Source organism: Myotis lucifugus, unplaced genomic scaffold (genome assembly GCF_000147115.1).
Source record: "Myotis lucifugus unplaced genomic scaffold, Myoluc2.0 scaffold_274, whole genome shotgun sequence".
Taxonomy (NCBI): domain Eukaryota; kingdom Metazoa; phylum Chordata; class Mammalia; order Chiroptera; family Vespertilionidae; genus Myotis; species Myotis lucifugus.
Genome location: NW_005871322.1, coordinates 1,015,926 through 1,039,214, shown reverse-complemented (window position 1 = coordinate 1,039,214; position 23,289 = coordinate 1,015,926). Strand labels below are relative to the sequence as shown.

General features: G+C 51.5%; 5 protein-coding genes across 6 annotated transcripts in view; 2 read left to right on the top strand and 3 right to left on the bottom strand.

The window, feature by feature from the left end:
• Positions 1–10,646, top strand: part of GFOD2 (glucose-fructose oxidoreductase domain containing 2) — a 36,476-nt gene extending 25,830 nt beyond the window's left edge. For both annotated transcript variants that reach the window (XM_014464962.2, XM_023763130.1), the window contains exon 2: positions 9,069–10,646. In XM_014464962.2, the coding sequence (XP_014320448.1) occupies positions 9,125–9,967 (843 nt within the window). In that variant the 5' untranslated portion in view covers positions 9,069–9,124 and the 3' untranslated portion in view covers positions 9,968–10,646. The remainder of the gene's footprint in view (positions 1–9,068) is intronic.
• PSKH1 (protein serine kinase H1) overlaps positions 1–23,289 on the bottom strand; it is a 287,836-nt gene that overhangs the window by 172,586 nt on the left and 91,961 nt on the right. The gene's annotated exons all lie outside the window — the stretch shown is intronic.
• CUNH16orf86 (chromosome unknown C16orf86 homolog) lies at positions 15,338–17,172 on the bottom strand. Its single transcript, XM_023763134.1, is given in 4 exon segments — positions 15,338–15,857; positions 15,978–16,228; positions 16,499–16,728; positions 16,935–17,172. Coding segments are annotated over 4 exon segments (1,008 nt in total). The 5' UTR covers positions 17,052–17,172; the 3' UTR covers positions 15,338–15,447.
• ENKD1 (enkurin domain containing 1) lies at positions 17,523–20,683 on the top strand. Its single transcript, XM_023763131.1, has 7 exons — positions 17,523–17,607; positions 17,704–17,904; positions 18,461–18,633; positions 19,576–19,701; positions 19,801–19,964; positions 20,064–20,200; positions 20,303–20,683. Exons 1-7 carry the CDS (start codon positions 17,523–17,525, stop codon positions 20,461–20,463), a joined length of 1,047 nt encoding a protein of 348 aa, XP_023618899.1. The 3' UTR covers positions 20,464–20,683.
• Positions 20,862–22,700, bottom strand: PARD6A (par-6 family cell polarity regulator alpha). Its single transcript, XM_006099433.3, is given in 4 exon segments — positions 20,862–21,539; positions 21,541–21,722; positions 21,948–22,170; positions 22,549–22,700. Coding segments are annotated over 4 exon segments (1,038 nt in total). The 5' UTR covers positions 22,612–22,700; the 3' UTR covers positions 20,862–20,969.

Below are 23,289 nucleotides of genomic sequence, written 5' to 3'. Positions count from 1 at the left end.
TTTGTGGCATGAATGCAGGTTGGTGAGGCCAGGTATGTCAAGAGGCAGAGTTCTAGAGGCTTCTTGAATTTTAGGGTCCCCACAGAAACCCTTTCCAAGCTCTGTAGGAAGAAAGGCAAAATCCCAGGATTCTTTGACCACAAGGCTGCTATTTTCAGGTTCCTGGTATGGGAAAAGGCTGACTTTGGGCCATTTAATGTAAACAGGAATGTACAGGAAGTACAGGAATGATCGGAAACTTCTAGAATCTTGTGTCCCAGCCCTTGGTGAAGCAGGGTCATTAGGCTTCTCTCCATGTCTCTGTTGTCAGGAAGAAGTGTGAATGAGTGTCCTTGGTGGTACATGATCCTAGGAGTTGGTGAGCCTGGGAGAGCCCATGGCCCTCAGGCATTGCCCACTCAGGCCCCAAAGGAATCACTAAGACTGTTGTGAAAGCAAATGCTTTCCCCCCCCCTTTTTTTTTTTTTTTAGTGAGAATTCTGACTTCACTTTAACATATATGGAAGAGGCCAGAAGAACTCCTCTAGTGTTCGTTCCCAAAGGACGGTGTAGTTATATGAACTGCTGTACGCAGAACACCAAACTGACCATGACATCAAACCCCACTTCTGGTCCTATTTCTGTCCCTCTCAATCTCTGTGGGCCACTGTGAAATGAGGGTAAAATAGGGGCATCGTTCAGCCTTTCCAGCATGTATATGACTTCCTGCAAATGCTGACCAAGAAAGACACTGGCATCACATTACAAGGGGAAGTCAGGTATCCTGTACAGTGTATTTAAAGGTCCTTAGAGCCAGTATCCCAAAAGACCCTCACTGCCATTCCACCTAACTGTGTGCCCCCATGTATGAATCTATATATATATATATATATATATATATATATATATATATGCATGAGAGTATATTTTCTGTGCTTTTACCACATATGTCTCTCTTTTTTCTTTGGTTATTGGGGCTGTCTAAACCTTAGATCCTCAATCTTTTTAGAGCTTAAAAAAAACATACTTAGCCCTGGCCAGTTTCACTCAGTGGGTAGAGCGTTGGCCTGCGGACTGAAGGGTCCCAGGTTCAATTCCGGTCAAGGGCATCTACCTTGGTTGCAGGCTCCAGAGTGAGTGCAAGAGGCAACCAATAGATGTTTCTCTCACATCGATATTTCTGTCTTTCCCTCTCTCTTCCAATCTCTCTAAAAATCAATGGAAAAATACCCTTGGGTGAAGATTAAAAAAAAAAATGATGTTGAAAAACAAACATAAATAATAAAATAATTTTTTTAAAAAACATTTAGCTCTACAGCTATTGAAGTACTCTAATTTTAGATTAGCCCTTTCAGATCTTGAACCTGTGAAAAGTTTATCATATTCATCTAAAGCAGTGGTTCTCAACCTGTGGGTCGCGACCCCTTTGGGGGTCGAACGACCCTTTCACAGGGGTCACCTAAGACCATCGGAAAACACATATATAATTACATTGTTTTTGTGATTAATCGCTATGCTTTATGTTCAATTTGTAACAATGAAATTGGGGGTCACCACAACATGAGGAACTGTATTAAAGGGTCGCAGCATTAGGAAGGTTGAGAACCACTGATCTAAAGCCTCTATTTAGTTAGGAATCCTCTATCATTGTGCTATGCTAAGCATTGTAAAAGATAAGTCTTTGTAAAAGTTAAGTGGTGGAGACTTAACAAGCAGTAATCTGAGGCATACAGCACTGATACAGATTTGTGCCTATCCTGTATAATAAAAGCCTACAAATTGATTGAATGGCAGAAGGACCAGTCGCTGTGACAGGCACTGACCACCAGGGGGCAGACGCTCAACACAGGAGCTGCCCCCTGGTGGTCAGTGCGCTCCCTCAGAGGGCAGGTCCACAGCCACTCTGCTGACCAGGATGGGTGGCGCTCCCACAGTGGGCCATCCCCACAGGCCACGCTCCCCACAAGTACACGAATCCCGTGCACCGGGCCTCTAGTAAGGATATATATGACATAGATTAAGATTTTCCTAAAACTTTCATTATAGTTGTAGAACTGTATTTTCTTCTGGAACTCATGGGCCACCAGGGGCCGTGGAAAGAGTGTTTAATCCAGTGGTTCTCAGAGTGTGGTCCCTGAACCAACAGCATGAGCATGACCTGGGAACTTGTTATACATCCAGATTCTCGGGTCCCATCCCAGACCTTCTAAATCTAGGGTGAGGCCTGAGAATCTGTTAAACAATCCTTCAATTCTGATGCACACTAAGGATGGAGAGACGCTGATCTAATCCACTGTCTTCATTTTCAGTTACAGAAACTGAGGTCCAGGAATGTTAAGTTTACTTCTCATGAAGTCTTTTTATTATAATTCTTTATTGTTGAAAGTATTACATATATCCCCTTCCCCCTCCCATTGGCCCCCTCCAGCCTGCCCCCATACCCCTCTCCCACCCCAGGCCTTCAGCATCCTATTGTCTGTGTCCATGGGTTATGCATATATGCATTCAAGGGCTTTGGTTGATTACCTCCCACCCACCCTCCCCCACCTTCCCTCTGAGATTCCCCACTCTGTTCCATGCTTCCATGCCTCTGGATCCACTCCGTTCATCTGTTTATTTTGTTACTTAGATTCCACATATGAGTGAGATCATGTGATACTTGTCTTTCTCTGACTGACTTACTTCACTTAGCATGATACTCTCCAGGTCCCTCCATGCTGTCTCACAAAGGGTTAGAGATTCTTCTTTTTTACTGCTGCATAGTATCCCATGGTATAAATGTACCACAGCTTTTTTTATCCACTCATCTACTGATGGGCACTTCGTCTGTTTCGAGATCTTAGCTATTGTAAATTGTGCTGCTATGAACATAGAGGTACATACATTCTTTCTGATTGGTGCTTCAGGTTTCTTGGGATATATTCCTAGAAGTGGGATCAATGGGTCAAATGGCAGATCCATTTTTAATTTTTTGAGGAAACGCCATACTGTTTTCCATAATGGTTGCACCAGTCTGCATTCCCACCAGCAGTGTACTAGGGTTCCCTTTTCTCTACATCCTCGCCAGCCCTTGTCATTTGTTGATTTGTTGATGGTAGCCATTCTGACAGGTGTGAGATGGTACCTCATTGTCGTTTTGATTTGCATCTCTAGATGATTATTGACTTTGAGCATTTCTTCATATGTCTGTTGGCCATCTGTATGTCCTCTTGGGAGAAGTGTCTATTTAGGTTCTTTGCCCATTTTTTAATTGGATTGTTTATCTTCCTTTTGTTAAGTTGTATGAGTTTCTTATATATTTTGGATATTTACCCTTTATCAGATGATGTATCATTGCCAACTATGTTCTCCCATACAGTGGGCTCTCTTTTCCTTTTGTTGATGGTTTCTTTTGCTGTGCAGAAGCCTTTTATTTTGATGTAGTGCTATTTGTTTATTTTCTCCTTAGTTTCCTTTGCTGTAGGAGATGTATCTGTAAACATATTGCTACGAGAGATGTCTGAGATTTTGCTGCCTATGGTTTCTTCTAGGATTTTTATGGTTTCATGATTTACATTTAAGTCTTTTATACATTTTGAGTTTATTATTGTGTATGTTGTAAGTTGGTGGTCTAGTTTCATTTTTTTGCATATATCTGTCCAATTTTCCCAACACCATTTATTTTATTATTTTTTTAAATATATTTTATTGATTTTTTACAGAGAAGAAGGGAGAGGGATACAGAGTTAGAAACATCGATGAGAGAGATCGATCAGCTGCCTCCAGCACACCCCCCAGTAGGGATGTGCCCGCAACCAAGATACATGCCCTTGACCAGAATCAAACCCGGGACCCTTCAGTCCGCAGGCCGACGCTCCATCCACTGAGCCAAACCGGCTCGGCTATTTTATTATTTTTTTTAATACATTTTTATTGATTTCAGAGAGGAACGGAGAGGGAGAGAGAGAAACATCAATGATGAGAGATTCATGGATCGGGTGCCTCCTGCACGCCCCCCATGGGGGATCGAGTCCACAACCCGGACATGTGCCCTTGACCGTAATCGAACCTGGGACCCTTCAGTCCACAGATCGACACTCTATTCTCTGAGCCAAACCGGCTAGGCCCAATACCATTTATTAAAGAAATTGTCTTGACTCCATTGTATGTTCTTGCCTTCTTTGTCAAATATTAATTGAGCGTATGGCTTGGGTCAATTTCTGTTCTATTCCATTGATCGACATGCCTGTTCTTGTGCCAGTACCAGGCTGTTTTGATTATGGTGGCTTTGTAGTATAACTTGAAATCTGGTATTGTGAGTCCTCCAACTTTGTTCTTCTTTCTGAAGATTGCTGCAGCTATTCGGGTCTTTTTTTACTTCGTATAAATTTTTGGAGTATTTGTTCTAGCTCTGTGAAATATGCTGTTGTCATTTTACTAGGGATTGCATTGAATCTGTACATTGCTTTGGGTAGTATGGACATTTTAATGATGTTGATTCTACCAATCCATGAACACGGTATATTCTTCCACTTGTTTATATCTTCCTCTATCTCTTTTTTCAACGTTGTATAGTTTTCCGAGTACCAGTCTTTTGCCTCCTTGGTTAAGTTCATTCCTAAGTATCTTAATTTTTTTGTTGCAATGGTAAATGGGATTGTTTGTTTAGTTTCTCTTTCTGAGAATTCATTATTGGTGTATAAAAAAGCCATTGAGCCCAGCCTGCATGGTTCAGTGGTTGAGCATCGACCTATGAACCAGGAGGTCACAGTTCGATTCCTGGTCAGGGCACATGCCCAGGTTGCGGGCTCGATCCCCAATGTGGGGCATGCAGGAAGCAGCTGATCAATGATTCTCTCTCATCATTGATGTTTCTATCTCTGGCTCCCTCTCCCTTCCTCTCTGAAATCAATTTAAAACATAAATAAATAAAAATATTGGTGTTGAATTTTGTCGAATGATTTTTCTGCGTCTATTGATACAATCATGTGATTTTTCCCTTTCAATTTGTTTATGTGATGTATCGTGTTTATTGATTTGCGACGTCTTAACTAAGTCTTAATGCTGTGGGCAGAATTGCATTTTCTTCTGCTTGTTAGATCATTATATTTTTGCCTGACTTCTGAGGACATAAAGATTGCTTCTTGCCCTCATTTTTATTAGTTTTTCCTAAAATTAATTTGTGGACTGATCCTGCATTGGTGTTCTTTTCATATCACAACTTTCTCTGTGGCATCTTATTTTCTGTTTTTGTTTTACCTTTTTTTCTTTTTTCATTTCTTCTACAAATTTTATCCTTGAATCTTTCCCATAAATTCCTTAAAGGAGAGGGTGGGATCCTGACATGTTTTATTGCTCAGCTCAGAAAACTATATTTTAATGTGCAAAGTGCCCTAACATCTTTGCCACCGTTGAATGTTTTCTTAAAACTGTCACTAAAAGGTAAGTTTCTGTGCCCAGTGCTTGGCACTTATATGCTTCATTAGAAAAACACTGAGTTTGCCAACTCTTTCCCCACAGGCTCTTGAGATAACAAGAGATCATTCCTCATCAGCGTGACCCAGATAATTTAATCCCAAGAACACCAGTCCCTTGAGATACCTTCCCTGAGCCCCAGTCCGGGTCAGATCCCTGCTCTATGCTTTCATATCACCACTTATATCATTCATGGCATTTATCACAGGTGCAGGTCTGCGTGTATTTATATGATAATTTGGTCAATGACTATCTCTAAATTGTAAGTTGTCTGAAGGTAGAGACTGTGCCCGATGTTCTGTCCCCAGAGTTTGACACAAGGCCTAGCACAGTGGATGAATGAAGACAGTACAAATTCTACCCATGGGAGCCAGTCTGCTGGTGTGACCCATGGAGCCAACATGGGACTGTGACCCAGGAAAGGGTGTAGAAGGGCCGTGAGCAAGAGTGACTCAGTCTAGTGCTTTCCAAGTTATTTCTCTAGAAGCAGTACCTTTTATGTTTTAAAATACACAGATATTCCCTGGATTTTATAAAAAACACAAAAGTGTTGCTTTTCCTGGGCTGCTTCTCTACCCTGCTGTTTGAAGTCATTGATCTAGTCTCACACCTCTAGGCAGGGGCACAGATGTGTGTGGTCCCAAAGCTGTGAACCTGTGGTGCGTTACTAGAGAGCGAAATGGTGGTCAGGCAGCTTCCCGGGCCTCTGGTGATCAAGGGCACTTCACTCCTAACTGTTCTGGGGATTATGGCTGCAGAGAGGCTTGCAGCATGAAACTTGTTCACCCCACAGGAGATCAGAGCTAATAGGCACTCAACATCCACGCTTTCCCCATTCCTAGGGGACAGAGAGCAGTTTTCGGCTTCGCTAATCCTTTGACTTGCTAGCAGGAACGCTGGATAAACTTAAGTAAGCAAGTCTTTCAGGCCACCCAAGTCTTCCTAAAGGTATGACCCTATGTAGCTGGCCTGCAGGAGCTTATTTAACTCAAAATGGCTTTTAGCCCTAGCAGGTTTGGCTCAGTGGATAGAGCATAGGCCTGCAGACTAAAGGGTCCCAGGTTCAATTCCTGCCAAGGGCACATGCCCGGGTTGCGAGCTCCATCCCCCCAGTAGGGGGCGTGCAGGAGGCAGCCAATCAGTGATTCTCTCTTGTTGATGTTTCTATCTCTCTCCCTCCCTCCCTCTCTGAAATCAATTAAAAATATATATATTTTTAAATGGCCTTTAGCTCCTCCCGCACTGATAGTACTGCTGGTTCCTGAGTTCAAGAGCTCTCTATTGTTTGGGCTCAAGAAGGGAGGTCTCTCCCCCTTCCCTGACCTCTCCTGGCATGAAACGGAGATTACTTACCCTAGTTGTATCACCACCAAACTCTCAGAAGTCCTCTTCCTTCGCACCCACCTCTTCTCCTCCCCACACTGCAGTGTCCACCCACTGAAGTGAATAGTTCCAGCAAGAAGCCTCTGGTTTGGCCAGAGCTACAGCTCTCAGATGGGGTGCTTGTGTATGAGGATCTAATAGCCTCATTGCTTTCCTGGGCAGTCATATGTGTTCTGCAGCCAAGTGGCCAAATTCTCACCCAATGTTGTGATTCTCCTGTCCCTAATCCTAAAATCCTACAAGTGTGAGGAAGCATTGGTTGAGCATCGTCCCATACACTGAAAGGTGGCAGGTTTGATCCCTGGTCAGGGCACATACCCAGGTTGCGTGTTTGATTCCCAGTTGGGGTGCGTGTGGGAGGCAACTGATTGATGTTGCTCTCTTACAGTGGTGCTCCTCCCCATCCCCTTCCTCTCTCTCTAAAAAAAAAAAGGGATGTGAGAGATGACTCCTGTGACTTTGGCTTGAGAAACTGGGTGAATGGAGTTGCTATTGACTGAGATGGGGAAGACTTGGGGAGGGGAGTATTAAGAGCTCAATTTTGGATTCCACCCCCAAACCCCTCTCCCTTGACTGTCTCTGTGAGTGATACAATTGACTATTCAGTTTCCCACATTGCTTATGGGCCCTGTGTAGCCCCTTCAGCCAAGTTCCTGGTGTACACACAGGCCTTTAGGAATCTTAACTCTTGGCCCTTCCTTACCTCAGTGCCTTTGCACATGCAGTTTCCTCTGTCTGGATGCCTTTTCCCCCTTAGACTCCCTGGAACCTCACTCCCCTTTGAAGCCTTCCCTGATCCTGCCATCTGCACCTGTGTGTGCGTCTAGTCCATACCACTTCTTGGGCTTTGTAAGTTCTTTATTGAAGGGTAATAGCCTAGGACTACTTTTTAATTGAACCACCCCAAGCTCACAGGCGTACCCCAAGTGTCTTACGGCTGCTCATACCCTCATGAACTTGCATTTTAAAACATGGAGGAATGCTGATCTTCTCTGTTTCCTCACATGGAAGTAAGCTGCTCAGTCTCAGCCTCTCCTTGGGTTTCGTCTAGCTTTGTTTCGCTCTCGGAGTGCCTTCCAGCTTCAGTGGACTCAGAATGGGCATGAGGGCAGAGCAGATGTTTCCACTCCCTTTCCCCTCCTATTGGAACCAAGCATTTTCTGGCCTTTGACTACAGTAACTTACTGAACCAGTGTTTCCAAAGAACAGTCTGCAGGGAATCTTAGAGCCCTTTCTGCAGTTACACCTGACAGTGCAAAGCCCATCCCCTAAAATATAGATTCTCTTGCCCAAAGCTGGTGATCTAATAAATGCATAAAAGTACATAAGCATGCCCTGGCCGGTTGGCTGAGTGGATAGAGTTTCGGCCTGCAGACCGAAGGGTCCCGGGTTCGATTCCAGTCAAGGGCACATGCCCAGGTTGCCCAGGAGGCAGCTGATCAGTGATTCTCTCTCGTCATTGATATTTCTACCTCTCTCCCCATCTCCCTTCCTCTTTGAAATCAATAAAAGTATATATTTTTTAAAAAGTACATGAGCATGTCCAAGAAGCATGTCTACCTCTCCAGCTCACTTATATGAGGCAGTGTTCTCCAGAGAAACAGAACCAGTAAGATATATTGGGGGGAGGGGTGTGGATAGAGATTTAGTTTAAGGAATTGGCTCATGTGATTGTAGGAGCTGACAAATCTGAAATCCACAGGGCAGGACAACAATATGGAAATCCCAGCAAAAGTTGATGTTGCAGACTTGAGTCTGGAAGCAGAATTTCTTCCACTTCAGGAAACTTCAGTCTTTTTTCTTAAGCTCTTCAACTGATTGGGTGAGGCCCACCTACATTATGGAGGGTAATCTACTCTATTCAAAGTCTACTGGTTTAAATGTCAATCACATACCTTCCCAGCAATGTCCAGAGGTATTTGATGGGCACCATAGCCTCGCCAAGTTGACACATAAAATTACCATCGCACCACCTCTGCTTCCCCCTCCTGGTTTATGCCTTGTGTCTCTACTCCTTTCATTTTCCCTTAAGAACTTACTCCTCTTTCTCCAGCTCATAACTCTCTCCAGTCCCAGACACGGTACCATTTTCATCCAAGCTGAAGTTGTCTTTCCTCTTGTCCGAGGCCATCATCTGGTCTCATAAGAGGCTTTCCTGAGTCCATCTGCCTTCGAGAAATACATTCCCCTCTCCTTCCCCCCATTGTAAACCCCTTGGAACTTTGAGATTTCCTATTGTGTTTTATTCCCAGGTATTGGGAAGAATGTGGTTTGTGAGAAGGCAGCAACCTCGGTGGATGCCTTCCGGATGGTGACGGCCTCTCGCTACTACCCGCAGCTGATGAGCCTGGTGGGGAACGTGCTGCGCTTCCTGCCTGCCTTCGTGCGCATGAAGCAGCTGATTGCCGAGCACTATGTGGGTGCCGTGATGATCTGCGATGCCCGCGTCTACTCCGGCAGCCTGCTCAGCCCCAACTACGGCTGGATCTGCGACGAGCTCATGGGCGGAGGAGGCCTGCACACCATGGGCACCTACATTGTGGACCTGCTGACCCACCTGACTGGCCAAAGAGCGGAGAAGGTCCACGGGCTCCTCAAGACCTTTGTGAGGCAGAATGCGGCCATTCGTGGCATCCGGCATGTCACCAGCGATGACTTCTGTTTCTTCCAGATGCTCATGGGCGGCGGGGTGTGCAGCACAGTAACACTCAACTTCAACATGCCGGGTGCCTTTGTGCATGAGGTCATGGTGGTGGGCTCTGCAGGACGCCTTGTTGCCCGGGGAGCTGACCTCTATGGGCAGAAGAACTCTGCCACACAGGAGGAGCTGCTGCTGAGGGACTCACTGGCTGTGGGCGCAGGGCTGCCCGAGCAGGGGCCCCAGGATGTCCCGCTGCTCTACCTGAAGGGCATGGTCTACATGGTGCAGGCCCTGCGGGAGTCCTTCCAGGGGCAGGGGGACCGCCGCACATGGGACCACACCCCCGTCTCCATGGCCGCCTCGTTTGAGGATGGGTTGTACATGCAGAGTGTGGTGGACGCCATCAAAAGGTCCAGCCGATCCGGGGAATGGGAGGCTGTGGAGGTGCTGACGGAGGAACCCGATGCCAACCAGAACCTGTGTGAGGCGCTCCAGCGGAATAACCTGTGAGCCTGTACATGGGCTCTCTGCCGTGGGGCCGAGGGGCCAAGGAGGGACCAGGAGCAGGATGGAAGGGCTTGGCTATAGCATAGACAGTGTCATTCATGTAACAAGTCAACATGGGTGGGGCCCAGGGGGAGCCCAAGGTGGCCCCAGTAAAACGCCCCTCCAGCACTTGCTCACTCCCCAGAGCTGAGGGCGGTGATGTTCCTGTTGCGTGGCCTGTGGGCTAGCACAGTGTGCGAGGGGCAGAGCTGCTGCCAGGTCTCTGTGTAGTTAGTGCTGGTGAGCAAGGCGAGCACAGGCTTGACTTGGGGGCTTCATCAGCATATCTGTGGTCCTAACTGGATGTGAAGGCCTAGCCAGTAGCCAGTCTGGCTGATTCCTCAGTCCTGAGGAAAATGACAAAAAGCCTTGTTTCCATGCCCTTCTTGGGCTTGGGGCATCTCAGGAATGGCGAGGACAGCAAGGCATCCCTCAGGGATCCGCACCGCCCTTTCTCCCACATGACGAGGCCCTTCCAGATTTCAGGCTGCCCCTTCCCTGGTGGGTGGAGGGGATATTCATCAGGAGAGCTCTCAGGGGCTGTTGACTAGAGCAGAGGGCCCTTGGTTGGGCAGGGAGAAGACAAGGGAGAACTCTGGAACATCTGATAAATGTTAATAAATCAAACTCTGACACTACAGCACATGGTTGTTGGCTGTTTGGTAGGTTAGGTTTCTTTAGTAATGAAAGGCCTGTTTATTGCTGTAGATTGTTTCTATTTTCATCGTTTCTGGTGTCTCCACAGCAGCCCTGACCTCCGACCCATCGCTGGCTGGTGGGCCACACAGGCTCCTGCCACCACCTGCCCGTACCTCCCAGCTTCTTCCCTCGTCCCCACATCCCAGGAGCCTCCAGAGCAAAGTCTTTGCTCGGAAAACGGGACTCAAGACTTGCTGATGGGGAGCTGTCAGGCCTGCTGGTCCAGGGAGATATTGGGGAGTGTGGGGCCTTCCTGGGCTGCAGATCCGGAGGGGTTCTGTTCTTAACACCGTGAAGTTGGCTCCAGGGGAGCCCTGGGGGAGGGGAGGTGAGGAACGGTCCCGAGCGGCTGGACGGGATGAACTTAAGGAGGAAGGCCCCACACGCTTCCCCTTGAAGTGGGTATGGCCAAACACTGGCTGGCCAGCCCGCCAGGCACCAAACATGCATTTAACAACTTCTACACAGGGACGGCCTTTTAGCCATGTCAGTCCGCGGTGAGGGTGAGGGGAGGGACATGTGCTTTGTGACCACTGCCAGCCTGCCAGGATTGTACCTGGACCAGACTTTTCCCTTTTCTAACCCTCCCTGCCCTGCCCTGGGCTCCTTGCCAGAAAGAGGAAGATGGAGGGTGGGCTCCATCTTCCTCGTGGCACCCCTTATAAAAGTCATCTGGCCTGTTTCCTATATTGCCCTGGTTTTATACCTTGTCTTTGTGAGTTGAAATCACAATGGCTAGAGTTGGAGTATGCTTTTGTTTGTTTGTGTTAATCCTCACCCAAGGATAGTTTTTCCATTGCTTATCAGAGAGTAGAAGAGTGGGAGGGAATGGGAGGGAGAGAGAGAAAAATTGATATGAGAGAGACACATCAATTGGTGGCCAGGGATCAAACCTGTGGTGCACAGGGCTGACGCTCTAACCAGTTGGCAACACTGGCCAGGACTGGAAGATGTTTTTTGCATGCTGGGCCCCCTAGGGTAGACGTTTTATGCATATTATATTATTTAATATCCAAATCACTCTGTAAGGTGCTAATATTAATATTGTCATATTCAGATCAGAAAACTGAGGCAGAGAGGAGCAAAGTTACTTGCCTCCTGTAAGTTATAAGTGACGTAGTCAGGAGCCTGTTCAGGGTCATTTGACTACAGCCTGACCCTGAACTACTCTTTCCCCAGCACTTGTGGCTCCTCAGACTCCCAGTGCCCTTTAACATCATATATTTCTTGGGTTGGCCCCTCCTCTCTTAGATCCCCATCCAGATTACTGCCCCCTCCCTGCAGCAAGAATCTCAGCCTGGCCTGAAGGAGGAGGTGGACTGCAGAGAGAGCCCCACCAGGCAGGACGCTAGTAGAGCTGAAAGAGGCTGCCCCCACCCCCCTTCCTCCCAGGGACCACCAGCTCAGCTCCAGATCAGTCCCTCTGCGTTACTAGCATGTTGAGATCCATCCTAAATTTGGGAATTGACCAAGAACGCACATGCATCTATTCTGCCCAACTCAGATGCTCCTACTTAAGAAAGGCTCACATTGCTGACTCAGTGGCACTACTTAGGTTTTATAGGGCTCAGCAGCAAACCCCTTGTTTACAAAGATGTAGTCCCAGAAGTCCCGAGGCAGACTGCAGTGGGCTGAGCGCAGAGCTGCTTTGAGAAAGATCTCAGATCCTTTGTTGGCACTCCCAGAGTCCATGGCCACCCCTTAAACTTCTTTAACTGTCCTATCTCTTGGGTTGGCCCCAGGGAGGAAATGAACCTTGAAGTCGCTAGATGCCTGGGGTCAAGGAAGCCAGCAGTGTTTTGATCCCCGAGGTAACAGCCTGCAGCAGGTTCCAGGCTTGTCCTGCACCGCCCCCTCCTGGAGGGAGGCAGCATCACCTCCCAGAACCTGTGCCCCAAACTTAGGATCTTCTTTGAGTCAAAGTAAATAGTTTTTCCAAGCCATTGAAAGTGCAGTCAACTTTTTCCTCCCTGTTCCAGCAACCAGAAGTGAACTTCCAAAATACCTGTTGCTTATTTTCCAACCCCCAGGCAAAACTAGGCCTCAGACCCAACAGTGACAACAGTCTCCCACCCAGTGTCCCGTCTCTCCCTTTCTCGCTCTGTCCTTCACAGCTGCCCTAAGAACCTCTCCAAAATGTCGGGCCCAGAGCCTTCCTTGCCTACACCCCTCATCACTCTCAGACTCACCCACCCTGGCCTCCTGATGGCCAGGCTCTGCTTCAGTGCTAAGTGGCCCTCTTGCATGCGGCTGGCATCTTCCGTACTAGCAAGTATCATCCCTGGCATAGCCTCTGCCTGGAAGGCCACCCAACTCTCCAGGAGTCGGCTGGAGGGCTGCCTCTTCACTTTCCTAGGCATAGTGACCGTCACCCCCACCGCCTGTGGTCCCACAGGCTTTGTCCTCAGCTCTGCCATAGCAGGTGTCTGCTTGCATCGTGCTGCTTCTGCATTTCTCCCTTAGAGTGAGCTTCTAGGAGTAGTGGTGACTTGTTCCTTTCTGTGCCTAGACAAACCTGTCAGGTAACAGGCCTCAAGAAATGTAGACAGGTCATTTTCTTCTATGGTTACTGAGTATTTCCTACCTCACTTGTTGGAAGAAAGGAACAGAGCTTCCTTATCAGTGTTGGTCCATACCTCCAGCCCTGGAGACCACACAGGGAAAGCAGATGCTTGGCCTTCCTGGGTCAGGCCTTAGCCAGAGAGCCCCAGGGGACTCAGATCTGCAGGGCTCAGGAAAGGGTGGAGCTTCCTTGAGGCCCAGGATGTGGTCTCATAAAAGGCCATTTCTCTCCAGGCTTCAACCATAATGTGAGGAGGTCAAGCTCAGTTACCTTGAGGGGCCCTCTACCTCTGAGAACCTCTGTTCATCCCTATGGGAAGTATTCATTCTGCATGGTCCCTGTGGACAGTATTTCCTGGGTAATCAGATCATTATCCCAGGAAAAGCACAGGTACCTTTTAAACATATGTATGTATGTATATGTATATCTATAATAATAAAAGTGTAATATGCTAACTAGACCAGACGTCCTTCTGGACGACCTTCCGCACGAAGCTGGGGCTGCAAAGGAAGCCCGGGTCCTGGGGGCCAGAGGGAAGCCAGTGCCGGCATCCGGGGGAAGGAAGACCTACTCACACAAATTTTGTGCATTGGGCCTCTAGTATATGTGTATAATATATATGTGTGTATATATACACACTTTTTTTTTTTATTTCAGAGAGAAAGGGAGAGGGAGAGTTAGAAACATTGATGACGAGAATCATTGATTGGCTGCCTCCTGCATGCCCCACACTGGGGATCAAGCCCACAATCTGGGCATGTGCCCTGCTCGGGAATCAAACAGCAATCTCCTGGTTCATAGGTTGAGGCTCAACCACTGAGCCATGCCGGCCAGGCTTCTTGATACCTTTTATGGGGGTCCTCTGTTAGGTAGTTGTGATGCAATGACAAAGGCCTTTGGGGAGTTCACAGTCTAGTCCTGAGACAGTTAATAAACACAGGGCAGTGGTATGTGGGTGCTACAATGCAGGGCAACACTGGCTTGCCAGGAAAGAAGGTGCCCTGAGTTTCTCAAAGGTCCATGTGAACTAGCCAAGTGAAGGGGTGAAGGATTTGGGCTTGAACATTGTGCAGATGAGATACAGGAGGAAAAGCAGGTTGTAGGGAGGAGAACTTATTCAATTGAAATTCCCTGTTTATGGTGTCAGAGGGACATGCAGGAGGACCAGGAAGCAGTTGGATATGAGGGTTTTCAAAATGGCCAGCACTGGCCGCCTCTTCCCAGAGAGTCCTACGGGTGAGAGGCAGTGGTCATCTGGTGGCTTGGCTGCCAGACTCCAGGGAGACCATTCACCTCCACCACCACCCCTGCCTGCCAGTAAAAAGGCCAGGCCCTGATCCCCTGTCACTAGGGGCCATTATGGGGGCAAAGTCTGGTCCAGCTGTGGTTTAACAGAGCCTTCCAAAGCTGCCGGTCCTGGGGCAGGCAAACAAACTGCCACTTCAGAGGGAGTATCCCAAGTGTTGGTCCCCTCAAGGTCAGACTAAATGCAAGCCCCTTCCTGGGAGACAGGGAGCAAGGCCACGCACCTGCTTCCGTGACCTGACAGTCCCATTTCTTTCTCTGCCCCCTGTTCCTCATCACATCCCTCCCCATCCTCACTATATCCTGTCTGATCCTCAGGTTTATTTGAGGGCCTTTCAATCAGTGCTCCTCAACCTTCTTAATGCCGCGACCCTTTAATACAGTTCCTCATGTTGTGGTGACCCCCAACCATAAAATTATTTTCGTTGCTACTTCATAACTGTAATTTTGCTACTGTTATGAATCGTAATGTAAATATCTGATATGCAGGGTGTATTTTCATTGTTCGCGACCCACAGGTTGAGAACCGCTGCTTTAAATGCACAGAACCAGGTCCCACCCCTGCAGATTGATTCAGTTAGACCTGAGGTAGTGCCCACGAATCTATACTTTTGTCAAATTCCTGGGCGATCCAGATGACCAGTCAGGCTTCAAACCCTGCCCTGGGGAATCCTCCACCCTTCCCAGGCTCTCCCACTTCAGGTGTCTTACTTGGGAAGTCAAAGTCTGAGAAAAAGGAAAAACATTTATTTTCAGCAAGTTCAAGGTCCCAAGTTGGGGCAGGGCAGAATTCCCCCTTTCACCTGAGGGCTGAAGCCCACAGGCTGTGCTCTGGTCCTGGCTTGGGAACAGAGGAGCAGCCCCTGGGATGGGACAGTCACTTGTACTGAGGAGACAGTGGGGGTACAAGTGGGGCAGCGCAGACACTTAGCATCTTGCTGATGTCCACCTGAGTTGACTTATCCATCTCGGTCTTGAGGAGGCCACTGACCCCCAAGCTGGGCAAACCCCCAGGCTCCTCTCCAGCCTCCTCTCCAAGGGGAACCAGAGCATGGGTGGGAGACACGAACATACTGGGGCAGGGCAAAGTGCGGCCTGAGCCCAGCTCACCTGCCACTGGCAGCAAGGCTGGCAGTTGTTCCACACATGCTTCCTTGGGGACCAGGGTTGGGTCCGACTCAGGTTCCACCTCGGCCTCAGCCTCCCTCTCCACTTCCCCTGCCTCGTTCAGCTCAGGGTTGCAATAGTTGATGTACTGGTACAGGGGCCGTAAGCGTTGGGCCTTTCCTGCAAGGACCCGGGGCAGAGCAGGGGCTGGAGCACCAAGCTGTGCCATGTCAGGAGGCCAGCAGGCGGGGTGGGGGGGCGGGGGGCAGACCGAGAGAAGGGCCAGGGACTGCCACTCACGCTCTAGCCCCAAGGTCTCTGAGGGTGCAGACGCTGTGCTGGCCACAGCTGGGAGCACTGGGGCGGCCAGACTCTTGCGTTTCTTGGCTTTTTTGTGCTGTTTGGTGGATGGCGAAGGCTCGCTCTGGCTACCCTCCAGGTCCTCTCTCTGCAGCGGCAGTCCCTGGGGCAGCTCAGCTTCAGCCCTAGGATGGGCTTGGTGACTAGGCCCTGGGAGGCTGGGGGACAGGAGGCTTCAGGAGCAAATAGCCCTGCATGCCTACCACCTCAGGCCCAGATTCTTGTCCCTTTCCTGGTCAAAGAGGCCCCGAACTGGATAAGGGCTGAGAGCTCATGTGAGTTCAGTCCTGAACAAGGGCCTTGAGACTCCCTCTCTTAGGGACAGAAGGGGTGAGGAGTGACGGTGGTGGCAGGGGAGAAGGATGCACCCTGCAGGAGTGCAGGAATTTGGAATCCTACTGGGGTGTGATACCCCCTCACCCCCCAACCCTATTGTTCCTTCCCTCTGAAAGCCCCCTCACTTGACTGGCTTCCTCTTGGGACCATGACTGGACCTCACAACAGAGGCCATAGGCCTGGGGCCTCTCTCCTCCAGTGCCTCCACCTCTGGCTTGAGCCGCTCTTCCTCCAGCTTGGGTCGTTCCTCCTGGAGCTCCGGCTCTGAGACTGGTCCTGTTGGACGCTTGTCTTCACCCTGGGTCCCACAGACCTCATGGGCTGACACCAGGCCCTGGTCTCCCATTACTGGACACTAGAGGTGACACAGAGGTAACTGGTCACCATAGCCAGACAAAGGATACAGGGATCAGTCATTAGACACCAAATGCGGATGAAGGGCACCAGCCCCTGCCCCTGTCTGTGAAGCCTGTCCTGCCAGTTAGGGGGTCAACGTACAGAGTTTGGCCTCCGAGAGAGCGCCGAGGCCAACAGAAAAGGCTAGACAGCCCCGATGTTCACCTCAGAGCTCTGAACGTGGCCACGGGGTGCCTCCGAGAGCTGTGCAGGCCCCTCCGCCGTCCCCTCCGCCGTTCCCTCTTGGGCTCCTGGTCGCCTCTCGGTCCCTGCTGAGGCCATAGCTGCGCGGAGTCAGCACATCTGCTGGGAGTTGAGAGTGAAGGCGAAGAGGAGCCCTTTTCACTGCTGTACCCGGAAGACTGGCTCAGAGGCGAGGGCCGGGGTGGGAAAAGGGACTGGCAATCGATCAGCTCTACCCTGAACTGGGACTACAAACCCCAGAAGACTTTGCGGCAGGGGCATTGGCCTCTGACCCCAGAGACGGAAACTATTGTTGCTTAGCAACAGCAAACCCGTCGGGTTTCAGCGGCGGGCTGCAAAAAACTGCTCTGGTGAGCCCCCTGCCTGGGTGTCGAGGGGGAGGGGCGCGAACGAATGAGGGAAGTGGCGAGGAGCGCAGGCGGCTGGTGCAGGCCGGGACCGGGACGGGGTCCCGTCCAGGGAATGGCACGGGGCTGAGGACGGAGGTCGGGACCCCAGGGACGCAGCCTGGCAGGCCTCGGTGCACCGTTACAGGGCTACGACGGCGGCATGTGCGAGGGCCCGTCCCGCATTTCGGGGCCCATCCCCCCCGACCCTACGCTCTGTCCTGACTACTACCGGCGTCCCGCCTCCGGTGAGTTGGGGGGTGTCGCGGCCCAGGAAGGCCCGAGCTAGGCCCGGGTCCAGCTCCACCACTGAACCCCGCACTCCGCCCTGTCGGACCCCTCAGCCCAAGGGCGCCTTGAGGGAAACGCGCTGAAGTTGGACCTGCTGACCTCGGACCCGGACCCGGACCTGGACGCCACCCCACCTCGCGGCCCCCGCATCCGTCCTGAGGGCAGAGCGATCCTGGAGCGTGGCCGATGCGGCGTGGGGGGCATGCTGCTGCAGCTTGGGGGTATTTCCCTGGGCCCACGGGCCTGTCCCAAGAGTAAGTTCTGGGCAGAACGGGCAGCGAGGCAAATCTGCGAGCAAAACCTGAGGTCAAAAACCGATGCTTCTCCTGCCCTGACCTGGGTTCAGGCTTTGCCTCTCTGAGTGTCCATTTCCCCGACTATAAAAGGAGGGGGAAATGCACTACCTTTTCCTTCTCAAAGAAGAGGGCTGAATGAGGTAGTTCAGCTTCAGGAATTCACATATCAGTTAAATGTTTGTTGTTTAGTGCCTACTGTTTGCCAGGCCCAGTAGGTGCTATGAAAGCAGGTTGAAGACAAGCATGGGCCATTATTGAGTCAAAATGGGAGACAACAGACAAGTAAGACGAATATTATATATAAGATGATTAACGGTATACTTCACAATAAAAATGTAGAAAATAATCAGGGATAGAAGATAAATTACCATGTCAGGAAGGAAATCAGATGGTGAGGGGGATGGAGTACCTGTATAGGGTCTAACTTAGAGCAGTCAGACCTGTGTGTGAACTGGTATGAGTTGGATTTCATGGGCTATATGCAGGGCAGAGCCTGGTAACATCTTTTTCCCAGGGAAGGACCCTAAAGACCATGAGAAGGAGAATCTGAGGAGGATCAAGGAGATCCAGAGGCGCTTCCGTGAGCAGGAGCGCAGCCGGGAGCAGGGCCAGCCCAGGCCCCTGAAGGCTCTTTGGCGCTCGCCCAAGTATGAAAAAGTTGAGTCCCGAGTCAAGGCCCAGCTGCAGGTAACTGCCCCAGGGAGCCAGAAGTATTGTCCATCTTATTTGCTGGGAGTCAATTATACCCTGATCTGAGTTATGGGGAGGGAGGAAACTCCCAGGACTAAGGTAACAGGAGACTAAGAAATAGCTGGTTCTGTTGCAGGGGATTCTCAGAAGTGGTGATGGCTGGGTGTTCCTGAGGGGCAAGTAGGAATTAGGCCAGGGGAGAATGGAAGAGAACATTCTTTATAGATCAAACCTCACAGGTAGAAGTCCTAAGATTAGAGGGAGTGTGGGCAGTGGGGATGCTGTGTACACTTTACTGTGAGGGGATAAGAGCATGAGGGTAGGCTGAGAAATCAGCTGGGCCCATATGAAGAGCCCCATAACCCACTTTCCAACCTTTATTTCTACGGGCAGTGGGAAGGTCAGGGACAGGGGTAGGGTGGTGGGATTCTGTCTTGAGTAGATAGATGGTGGCACCATTTCTCTATCAAGGGGAAGATCAGGATTGAGAGAAAAGACAATAAGGTTATCTGGGGATGTGTTGAAGCTGGAGCATTTGTGAAACTCCCAGGGGGTGGGAGTGTGTCCAGGAAGCAGCAGATGGAGAATCAGGCCTGGATCTCAGGAGTGAGACCTAGGAGTTATTGAGGATCAGGCTGAGGACGATGAGACTAGGGAAATGACCCTGCATTTGCGGGCTTGGAAGCCAGCTGCCAATGACCTTGGTGGGGACATATCCAGGAAGCTTGGCTAGGAAGGAGAGAAAAGAATGGTAGCTGGAGCCAGGACTGAGGTAGGAGGGGTGGTTTGTTGTTAAGGATGTGAGAGACACACATGTTTAAATGCTGATGAGAAGTGCTTTTTTAAGAGGGAGGAGGCCCAGAGGGCCGGGGATAGAGGCTCGGTTTTGAGACCTTGACCACAGCCTGACTGATCCCTTTTCTATGCCCTGCCCTCCAGGAGCCTGGCCCTGCCTCCAGGACAGAGACTGTGCACTTCCTGCGGGCTCACTCTCGCTGCGGTCCTGGGCTCCCACCACCCCGTGTCCCCAGTCCCCAGCTAACCCCACCAGACCCCAATGCCAAGGTGAGAGTATGTGTGGGATAGAAGGTGGAACAGGGATCCTGGGGGTTCCAGGGGAACCACTCAGTGCTGTTTGCCCATCACGTTTGCCATGTCCTGCAGGAGCCAGGCGTAGGTGTGGACTTCATTAGCCACAATGCCCGCACTGCCAAGAGGGCCCCCAGGCGGCATTCCCGCTCGCTGCAGGTCCTGGCACAGGTGCTGGAGCAGCAACGGCAAGCCCAGGAGCACTACAACGCCACACAGAAGGGCCACCTGCCCCATTAGTAGGTCCCACTGCCCAACACCCAGGGTGAGGGATGCCTGTGGCAGGTGGGAGCCAACGTCTGCCCTGGGATTATCCACCTGAATCTGTGCATCCACAGCTTGTTGGAGCGTAGGGATTTGTGGCGTCGGGAGGCTGAGGCCCGCCAACTTAGCCAGCCGGACCCTGCCATGCCCCCTGGTCACACTCGTATGCCTGAGAACCAGCGTCTGGAGACACTGAGCAATCTGCTCCAGAGTGAGTATGTGGGCATTCTGCTCCAGAGTGAGTACTGGACTGGATGAGGACGCACTGAGGACCTTGCGTTCCTGCCTAATACTGTTTCTGGGCCCCCTGTAGGCCAGAGCCAGCTGCTGCGTGAGCTGGTGCTGCTGCCTGCCGGGGCAGACTCACTGAGGGCCCAGGGCCACCGTGCTGAGCTGGACCGGAAGCTGGTACAGGTAGAGGAGGCCATCAAGATCTTTTCCCGCCCCAAGGTCTTCGTGAAGATGGATGCTTGAGCCCTTTTACAGGGGTAGTGACGGGTCCTAGCTGAGGATCATTGCATGGTTGCAAGGACAGGGTCAGGCCCATCATCAAGTCTAAAGACAGGAGTAGTGTGGGGGGGGTGTGGGGGTATCCCCAGAGCACTTTTCCTAGCCACTGGTGGCTGCAGAAGGGCCATCCTAGCCCAGCCTCTTTACCCCTTTGTCAAAATTAAATTTTTTTGTACACAGTGGGGTTGGTATCCTTAAGAGCTTTTCTTACCCTGTAAATTCTAACCGTGGTGGCCCTCCTGCTGCTCAACTGCAGGAAGGTCTCTCTGCTGCCCTTATCACTCCGGCCTCATGTCCAGGGCAGAAGGCAAGGCTGTGGGATCAGGGAGGAGGCTGGGGCTGGGACACAGAAGGACCGTCACTGCATTTGTAGAAAACCTTTAATGTTCCCCATACTGAGAAGGCCCTATGAACAAGCTAAAACCCCACTGAGGAGTCCCCTGGAGTGGCATGGACTGCTTCCTCGTGTGTCAGAGGCTGAAGCCACTACCATCTCCTCGCATGCTACTCCCCCAGCCAGAGTTGGCTTGCTCCTGATTGTCCAGGGATGGCAGAGAGCTGCGGGCACTTGGACGCAGGTGGCCTGGGTGCAGGTCCCAGCACGGAGAGCCCTGAGACAGCCCATTGGAACAGGGAGGCTGGCGGTTCTCAACGACCAGATCACTACTGTCATCATCGCTCTCCGGCTCAGCAGGCCCAGGCCCGACAGAGGGAGGGCCTGTCAGACGCCCAGATGCCCCACGCACCACATTATTGCGCTGATTGGCTGGCTTGACAGTGACGATGAGGTTGTGGCTGTTGGCGACCATCATATCTGTCACTTGGTCCAGGGTCTTCCCAGCCACCTCAATGCCATTGACTTCGAGGATCTCATCACTGACTGCCAGCAGCCCTGTACTCTCAGCCAGGCCCCCTCGTACCAGGCGAGAGATGAAGATGCCTGGGACACGTTCCAGGCCCTGGGGAGCTACACGAACGCTCATGCCATCTCGGATGTAGAAACCTAGTGGGCGGTCAGAACCGTGCTTGTGCAGCCGCACAACGCCGGTGGGTCTCAGGCAGTAGGTCCACATCTATGACTGAAGAAACCTGGCGGAAATCTTGGGGCAGGCTGATTAGGAGGGGTGGCCGGGTGCGCAGAGGTGCCACTGGCCGAAGTAGGAGCCCCTTCTTACGCCGCTGCAGAGAGTTGGAGGCAAAGGCTAGGACGCTGGAGTCAGCTTCTGGAGAGGGAGACACTGAGATCAGAGACCCTGTTCTCCCTTTCCCCTCAGGCCCAGACAGGGGGAAGGGGACACTATAACTATTTCCTACCACCTGGAGGTCAGCCCAAGGGCAGGGATTGCTGAGGGTGAAGCCTGAACACCCTGGGCATGAACTTAATCCCTGTAGACCTGCCCTGTCACCCTACCCCACAGAGGCTGCCCACTGTACCCCATTCTCCTCACCCCGCTTCTGCACTAGCAGGCGCAGCGGCTGGGGCCCACTGGTCAAGGCCCGGTGCAGGCTGTCGTCGTTGGTGAGAGGCAATAGGTCGCCGTGAGCATCTGTATAGCCAAGCAGCACATCCAGCCCCGGGATCTGATGCACCGCACGCAGTAACCTCGAGAACTCCTGGAAGCCGCTCACAGAAGCGCGGGGCAGCGCGAAGCGTCGGAACTCGGCATCAAACTAGAGGCAGGGAGTGGGGGGAGAGGAGGGGTCAGGAGGGAGCCTGCGTCCTTTCTCACCACAGGTCGAGGAGTGGCAGGGGTGAGAAAGCGGGCTGCGGCAACAGCTGCAGCCTAGTGCCCAGACCTCAGCTCCAGTACAAGGGACGCTGTCCAAGGTCTTCTCCCCGCCCTCCAGGTAACCCAGGCCACAGGGACTCCAGAGGCCGGCAGGGAAAGGAAGAAGGATGGGCGCGGGAAAGCGAGAAAAGCCAGAGAATGGGAAGTGAAGGATAGTGGAGAGAAAAAGGTGGCGGGACCAAGGAGCCAGGGAGGGGAGAATGAGGGAATTGGAAGCACCTAGAGCCGAAGCCGGAGCTAGGACTGGAGGGGCCCTTACTTTGCTCTTCACCTCCACGATGCTGTCCGGACTGCGCGCCGGGGTTCTCTGTGGCCTGGCCATGGCGGGGCCGGGCGGGCCCGGGACCCTGCGCCAGGCGGCCCCGCAGGTGCACAGCCCGGCCGCCCGGCCGGCCCGCGCCGCCCCGCCCCTGGCGGTAGCACTCGCCCCGCCCTCCCATCCAGACCGTGACGTCAAGGGGCCAGCTACGGAGCGTGGAACGCGGAGTCCACGTTTCCTAGGCAACGCTGGTGGGGCTAGAGACGTCTTCGTGTGCTCTTACGTCATGACGCTACTGTTCGTCCCGCGTTCCGGAGCCTGGGGAGCGGCGGGGGCGGTGCTTGGCCAATCCGAGGGGAGAGTGATACGTATTGAGTGCTGTGTGTCATATTTCTACTGGCCTTACAAGACTAATTTTGTAGATGAAAAACTGAGTTATAATATTTACGGAGTCCTTCGGGTCACACGGCATTGAAGTGGCTTCGAGCCAATTCCCTCGGACTACCCTAGGCCGCAGCCTCAGGCCCCAGTTCCTCCCTCCCCATCTGAAACAGCCCTGGACCCCTTCCTGCCCGGTGCCAAGGGAGTTTTGACGGACGGCCCAGAAGAGTCTCCGGCTTTGTTGCTCAGAGAGGTAACAAGCAGGGAAGAACCTAATCGAGCCGACAGGAATCTGCACGCAAATTCCCTAACTGTATGCGCTCGTGCGCACGCGCGGGCACGCACATGGGCGGGGCCTCG